An 8,513-nucleotide genomic window follows, 5' to 3' on the forward strand; every position below is an offset into this window, starting at 1 on the left:
GCACGCACACATTTTCAAAGTCTGTGTACAAATGTCTTAGAAATACATATTACAAAACATATAATATCTTACAAATCGATATACATATCGAATAATATATTGAAAATCGATATGACAGTTCAGCATAATAACTTACAACTCGACAATACAAAACCATAATATCTAAAAGGTCGATAAATATATCGCACAATAAATTATAAATCAATACGGAAGAAATTAAGTATAATAGCAAACAAATCGATATTAACTAACAAAAATATATCTCACAAAAACAGGAGTATGTTACTAATACAACGGTTTGAGATACAATGCATATAATGAGTGAATGTAGGATACCTGATGGGGTAGATGCCCTTCCTAGCATTTGTAACCAAGCATTCTTGTCAACAGGTCCCAGCGTCTTACAAATATTGATAAGTTTTCAACCATCGTAAGAACAAGATCTACCTGCAATAACTAAACAATGCCTTAATGGCACACAAGACGACATGCATTCTTCATCGATAGCATGATGAGATGGAAAGCTACTCACGTCGCCTTAATGGCACTGGTTGGAATGTTTGTGCATCATTGCTTTCTTCCATAATGCCTAACGACAACAAAAATGAAGAGAAGAAACGGGAATGTTTTGTAACACAAGGCAGGCACGAGAAGACGATAATGTGTTGTAAAACAGGATAAAAAACAAGGCGGAAACCTCGACTGGAGACGAAGGCAAAGTTTGGGTTGATAATGGGAGCTACTGTTACAGCAGATGGCGCAGAAGTTTAATGAATAGGGAACGTCTCCACTTTAAATAGTTAACATCAAACTTTCTGGATGGAGGACTTTTTTGTCCTTTTCTCAAACCGTAGATTCCCAACTTTTGAATGGAGGATAATTTTCTCATTTCTTCGAACCGTCATTTCAGGGTAAGAATAGCAAGAAAGGGTACTTAAGTCTTTGCAACAGCACCAGACTACGATGCAAAGTTATGTCAACATACACGGGAATACGAGCCCCATGTGCGTAAATACGTGGCACTCATTTGACCCCCCGAACACAGACGTGGGATTCAGTGAATCATCGGGGGCGAACATACACCACCCTCTCAAAAGTATGATATATATCGTTTCATTGTTCAGCAGACTAATTAATATAATATTGTTTTAACATATATATTATGACCAATACAAAACATAGGGACAAGATATTTAAAAATTAATTAAAGTAAACAATTCTAGCATTGCATCTGCATGTGATAATAATATCTTACAAAATCATGATTTTAGCAGCTCAAATTTGTATTGTAAACTGTAAAGTCATCACCTAATTGCCATCAGAGAGAGTATAACCATGAGGTTTCTTTCAAGTACAGTTTTGGTTTGCTCCTCATAAAAAGGTCAGCCCCTCGGATCAGAGGCAAAATTTTTATAGAGCAAATCAAGTGAATGACACCTATAGCGCAAAAAATGAATGACTTAAACAAAAAAAAACGAGATGAGGTACTTGCTGCCTCTGACCTAATACGCTTCCATGAAAAGTATATTCATTTTGCGCATGCCATTTGCTCACTGAAAATCTCCCAGTTCCACCAGTCTGTCATGATAGCTGTCCATTTTGGACACTCGGTGCAATCTTTCCGGCAGTTGGTCATGGTGTCTTTCTGTGTCCAAAAGTTGAAAGCTATAGCACGAGGTTTAGGATGCAGTTAGTGGGGGTGTAAATTGTGGCCCAGAATGGGGACGAAAGGCTTGTCTTACGTGTTCACCAGATGTGAATCGGATCCACTCTTCCCAGACGTACCCAAATTATCTAGTCACATCAAACCGACGTTCTGGTGTGGTGCACTTTTCAAAAGATGGATCTACCATAGGAGGCACAGATGCAATTTGGGTTGACACCAATTCTGTCGTTATCAAGCAATTTCCCACTCTTCATCACAGTAAAAAATGAGAGTTTTAGCAGCTGCTTATCTGGGTCAGAGATACTAGATTGGATTTGGGTCCTACCAACTATGACCATCAATTCTATCTGGAAGACTGCATGGACCCATAGGTTGAGATGATGTTAAAAAGCATCAACTGGTTGTCCTTACGGGTTTGAACTTGAAACACACTTGGAAAAGAAAATACATGCACGGTAAGTTTTAGTTCAACTAAATTAGGTTTGCTTGTCTCCTTTACGCAGTGAATTGGATTCACATTCACATTTTGAATCGGACTTAAGCATGCTGTTGCAAACATGTGAAAATTACTCGTACACACTACTCATATGAGTGAGTACGGACATTATTTGCCAAGCCGTGCACATGCTATTCGTTGTGCGAATCCTCCCCCCCCCCCCCCCCCCCTCTCTCTCTCTCTCTCTTATATAAGACACACATCCCCCTCTCCTCAACGCACACACGCACCCCATTCCCATAATCTCCGAAGCAACTTTTATCTTTGTGCGACCGTTCTTAAGAAAGTTGTCAATGGGGGCTTGGGGAATTTTTCTCATTCTGAGATTTCTCCTCTGCAGCTTTTTATCTCTTCATGGAGTTCAAGCATCCCACCTGGTCATTGATGAACTCATGTCCATATCAGCAAACTCTTCTTCAGCAACCCAGCTTCTTAAACCCAGCTATCACTTCCGGCCACCATTGCACTGGATAAATGGTGAAACTACACTCTAGTCCGGCTTCTCTATTGAAATATTCAATTAGTTCATTTGCATCTGACATATTTCTAACGTTTTTTTTTTCCTCCCTTTCTTTTAATGATGGCATACATTTGGAACAACAGATCCTAATGGTGAGCTCCCCATCTCTAAATCATTTATTCTGTCTATGAAAATTCATATGAATTTGTTTGAATTGATAGCAGTGATTGATTTTGTCTCTATTTGTCCTAGGCCCTCTGTTTTACAAGGGACTCTACCATTTGTTTTACCAATACAACCCATATGGTTCCATATGGGGAAACATCGTTTGGGCTCATTCAGTATCCACAGATCTGATCAATTGGTACCCTCTTGAACCTGCAATATTCCCCTCGGAGCCATTTGATATATATGGCTGTTGGTCTGGTTCTGCTACCATCCTTCCAGGGAACAAACCAGTGATACTATACACAGGAGTAAACACAGTAACCCAGCAGCAAGTTCAAAATATTGCACTGCCCAAGAACCCAGTTGACCCTTTCCTCAGAGAATGGGAGAAGCCTTCTTACAACCCTTTGATGGTCCCCACTTCCACCAATGGCATTAATGCTACCTCTTTCAGGGACCCCACCACGGCATGGCTGGGTCCAGATGGGACATGGAGAGTCCTTGTGGGTAGCAAAATAAACCGAAAGGGGATAGCAATTCTCTATACGAGCAAAAACTTCATCAACTGGACCTTGGCTCGAGACCCACTTCATTCATCTGAGGGCACTGGGATGTGGGAGTGCCCTGACTTCTATCCTGTTTCCCTTAAAGGAACCATGGGGCTGGACACCTCTGTTATAGGCCCTCATGTCAAGCATGTGCTGAAGGTGAGCTTGGACGATAACAAGCTTGACTACTACACCGTAGGGACATACTTGCTCCATAAGGACAGGTACATACCAGATAACACATCTGCTGATGATAAAACTGGACTTCGCTATGATTACGGAAAGTTTTACGCTTCAAAGACGTTCTTCGACAATCAAAAGAACAGAAGGATTCTCTGGGGATGGATAAATGAATCAGACAGCACCATGGATGACATAAAGAAAGGATGGGCTGGTGTCCATGTAAGTAGCATGTGTTCATTCTTTCCTTTCAAGTAAAATAGTGAGGCCAATATTTATCCATCTCCCTCCCCTAATAAGAACAAGTCTCAACAGGCCTGGTGTTGATGTAGAGCCTAACCAGCTTGTTGAGCACTAGTGTCTTTGACACTTTGTCTTAGCTTTAGAACGATTGTGGCTTCCGTTTGTGCAGGGAATTCCAAGGAAAGTTTGGTTGGATCCGAGCGGAAGGCAACTTGTTCAGTGGCCGGTTGAAGAGTTGGAGGCCTTGCGTGGAGAAAGATTTGGTATTAGCAATAGAAGTATGAGCAGTGGGTCTGTTGTCCAAGTTCCAGGAGTAACGGCATCACAGGTAAAGGTTTCACCTCATCCTCTTTCAGAATGACCACCTCCTTTCCTTTGCTTTACTAACTTCCCCATCAACCTCTTCTTCACAGTACGCATAGTGCAGAACCATGTTGAAAAGGACACCTTTTTTTTTTAATTTTCCTATCCTATCCTACTCTTGCATATTATAAAAGCATGTGACGGTATTATGTGCCAAAAATTAGATGCTTTATGATTTTTTTTTTAAAATTGACATCCTTGTCATGTGTTCTAACAATGTCATTAAAAATTTGTTCACCCATTCTCCATATATATATGTGTGTGTGTGTGTGTGTGTGTAGTTAAAAAAAACACTTCCTAAGATGTAATTTTAATTTTTTCAAAAAATCTTCACGTCATTAAAAAAAAAAAGTGCTGACATGGTCTTCTCTTTCTCATCACGTCTCATATTAGTTTCCAATTTTAAGCTAATTTGAATATTTATGATATTTATAAAAATTTAGTGTGGGAATCGAATGATGCAAGAGTCCATTCCTATAAAATCAAAAACATAAAACACATTTGTAAGGTCATATTTGAAAAAAAAACATGAAAAAATAAAAAAACCCTTCAAAAGCCCCATAGGCAGCTACTCTCTACTCCTTTACTTCAATTATATGTTTTGGGAGACATTTAAGCCTTTGATTAAATGTCTTTCAAAACAACATTATAATTAAATATAAATCTTAATATGTATTTTTAAGTATAATATATATATATATATATATATATATATTCTTTGTATAACTAACATGAAATACTTTAAGATTGCTTCTTGCATCCACTTCTTACTCTGATACCTGTGTTCTGACCTTGAAAAGAATTTGAGCTTAGGTTATCTACCTGCTGGTGATTTTGCTTTATCTTTTTTTTTTGGGAATTTCAGGCAGACGTTGAAGTTTATTTCCATATAAATGACTTAGATAAGGCTGAGACGCTGGATCCAAATCTTGTGAGCCCACAAATTATATGCAGCAATATGGGTGCCTCTGTTAAGGGTGGAGTTGGGCCTTTTGGGCTATTGGTCTTGGCCTCCAAAGATTTGCAAGAGCAAACTGCCATTTTCTTCAGTGTGTTCAGGGGCCAAAGCAAGAAGCATGTTGTTGTAATGTGTAGCGACCAAAGCAAGTAAGTCCACACACACATCACCAAGGGGGGTTGGCGTAGAGGGGTGGTGCCTTGGCTGCTAGATGGGCAGTCAAGGTTGGATTCTCATGGGCATCGTCCCTCTGCTCAAAACAATGCATAGCTTAGGTCCTCGGGGCAGGGGTCCTAGCCTCAGAGTTTTAAAAGTCAGCGGGCATGATCACCGTAAGTATGGCAGTCTGAGCCAGTGTGATCACGTCTTCGTGCCGGGTGCGGTTTCTTCATGTTATAAAAAAAAAAGTCCACACACACAAAATAATTCATACGCCTGCATTTTTTATTATAATTTTTTTGATGAAAAAAGATTTACATAAAAATGCAGGTCGACACTTGCAACGGGTGTGGACAGAACTACTTATGGAGGCTTTGTTGATGTGGATATATCGGACGGCAAGATTTCCCTAAGGAGTTTGGTATGTCTTCAGTCCTTAATATTTCACCGACAAAGCATAGCATCTAATTTGTTTGGTTTGACTTCTCAAAATATCAGACTTGGATCGATCATGATTCAGCCCATACGTGGTCCATTTAACCCGACTATAACCATTAGTTTTACTTCAACAAATCCACCCTCAGGTTGTCCTGGACTGACCGGAACAAGTCAAGACAGAACCGTGATGGGACCCGACTTGTTCTGATTCCAACATCGCCCACGTGAAGATTTGACTGGGTTGGCTTGGCTTCTACTCGCCTCAAAAGCCAAATTGTACTATTTCACTATCCAGGCTCTTTTGGAGGGCAAAACATCCAATACCATAGAGAGGGAAACAAATCAGGCTGGATCTGTATGATCTGAATGCTAATTGAATCTGGGTTTGGTTTAAATGTTTATAAACCTCACAAAGGTCCAACAAGAGATCCGCTAAGTACACACACACAAGGGCGGATCCAGAGGGCGAGGAGGGGCTCGAGCCCCTCCTAAAGTTTTGAAAATGTTCAAAGTAAACACCAAGGTTTTCTCTCTCTCAAAAAAAAAAAAAAACTAGAAACACCAAGGCAGGAATCTTCTCTTCGAGTTGACTTGGGACTCAGCCGAGTGAACTCAGATCGGAGCCTATTTGAGTCCTCATCAGATTCACAAGTCACGATCGTTTAACTTTTGGTTTGATTTTTCATTTTGGAAACCCAAGAACCACGGTTAGCCCTCTTTCCCTCTCTCGAAATCTTGACTCAGTCTCAGGCTTATCCCCTCTCCTCTACCCCGCGGTCAATGCACCGCACTCTGCCACCGTTTTTCGACATCGACAACTGGCTCGAAGCCTGAAGGAGGTCTCAACCCTCTTTCCCTCTCTCGAATCTCATATCTCAATTCCGTATCATGCCATCTCACGGCCCCTCTCTCCTACGGTCCACCCCCCTTTGTCTTCCACCACCAATTCCGGCATCGACAACTGAGCTTTCGGCAGCGGCAAGTAACCTGGTCTCTATCTCTCTCTATGTTGCAAACAACAAGAGTGAGTCTCTCTCTTTCTGTGTTCTTTATTTCGGATTTTCTTGTTTCAGATCTGTGGTTCGATTCATTGAATTGTTTTTCTTGCCTCTTCAAATATTTTTGCTGCTGAAGCGTAAATTTCATGTAAAGATATGAATTTGTAATGTTGCTTTCTATTTTTTGTTTCTCTTTTTATGATGGTTGTAGAATCTGTAGTTTTTTTTTTTTTAATCGACAGTTGGATTAAATATTTTCTTACCTTTTGTGTATTTAATTTGCCGTGTTTCGATCTTGATTTTTTCTATTTTAAGCTGACCCTTGGATTGCATTTTTATAATATAAAAATACAATCTTTTAAAGGTTGAAAATTCAGTATACTGTAGGCTGTTGATTTTTCAACCACAAAACATCTGACATACACGTCAAAAAACACATGATCCAAAAGCTTAGTTTCTATTAAGCCAAACATGTAGATCGGAAAGATAAAAAAAAAGAAAAAGAATTTTTCACTTGGGGATTTGGAACCTTATCCTAGATCAAATTGTCACCAATTCTCCACCATATTCCTAGTGCAACATTACCACATATATGGCTGATCTTTTTGTATTTATTATGAGTTTATCATGATGAATATGGAAACTGGGGCCTTGATAAAAAAACATTAAATTCAAATATCACTTGTTTCCAATACATCAATAAATTTTTTGACATGGTTTTCTATTTTTAATTATACTATTTTTAAAGTTTTCTAATTTTAAATATATTCAAAATTTCTTGATATTTTTCAAAAAATTATCGTGCACAGAAAATCCCGATAAAGATTTGTGATGTGGCACATACCAATACACGCGTTTTTTGACAATTGAAATCAAATTTTTGTAACGATATCTAATTTTTCTTCGTATGCATACATGTAGATTGATAATTCTATAGTGGAGAGTTATGGTGCTGGTGGAAAGACCTGCATCACTGCGAGGGTGTATCCAAAATTGGCAGTGGGAGACGACTCCTGCCTCTACGCATTCAACAATGGGACTGCTGCTGTGACCATATCAAGCTTGAGTGCATGGACAATGTTGAAGCCAATCATCAACTGATCACTGCAGCCCATGCACTCTGGAGCAATAATTTAGCTTTCTTAGATTCAAGGACCTCTTCAATTTGCATCCTGGTTTCAGTATAACCTGAATAAGATGTTCGTTTGAATAAGCATCGAGTATAGTGCTGGATCATAGACCTTTTACATACTACTGTTCAATAAGAAGGATGTAAGGTTGTCTTGGACTATTTTTTTGCTCTTTTGGCTTTCCCAAGGCTTTATAAAATGCATAAATTCATAAAATGCATAAATACGAAAACGAGAGAGAGAGAGAGAGAGAGGCAAGCTTCCAACGCCCTAGAGTGGGTGAATTTTCATTGTTATTCGTCGATACCATTGCATTATATGAGAGGAAATGATTTTTTGAGACATGGCCACTGTGTTGACAGGGATCTATATCTCAGCATATCCGATCCAATTGTCATACCTAGCTAGATCCAGACCCATTACATACGTCCCGAACTCAGACCCGCTTCTTAGTTCTAGGTACTAAAAGACAAGATATATAATGTAAACTTTAGCACGTTACACTTGATAGAAAATTCAAAGGTAGGCCATACGTTTTATTATTTCGAACTAATTTTACAATGTTAGGTCGTAGGAGTTATTCCCCAGCTTACCTATCAAAAAAGAATCTGAGAATTGGTCCCTATGTTGAACCAATGTTACGGAATCGATTTTTATACTTCGAGTTTTGAGTTGCTTAAGAAAGGTTAAAAATTTATTCTTATAT

General features: G+C 39.2%; 1 protein-coding gene across 1 annotated transcript; it reads left to right on the plus strand.

The window, feature by feature from the left end:
* Nucleotides 1-2,383: 2,383 nt before the first annotated feature.
* Nucleotides 2,384-7,968, plus strand: LOC149815381 (beta-fructofuranosidase, insoluble isoenzyme 1-like). Its single transcript, XM_089988976.1, has 7 exons — nt 2,384-2,639; nt 2,766-2,774; nt 2,875-3,740; nt 3,931-4,089; nt 4,990-5,231; nt 5,572-5,662; nt 7,599-7,968. Exons 1-7 carry the CDS (start codon nt 2,456-2,458, stop codon nt 7,776-7,778), a joined length of 1,731 nt encoding a protein of 576 aa, XP_089845102.1. The 5' UTR covers nt 2,384-2,455; the 3' UTR covers nt 7,779-7,968.
* Nucleotides 7,969-8,513: the final 545 nt, after the last annotated feature.

This window comes from Nuphar pumila, chromosome 15 (genome assembly GCF_984573655.1).
Source record: "Nuphar pumila chromosome 15, dmNupPumi1.hap1.1, whole genome shotgun sequence".
NCBI lineage: Eukaryota > Viridiplantae > Streptophyta > Magnoliopsida > Nymphaeales > Nymphaeaceae > Nuphar > Nuphar pumila.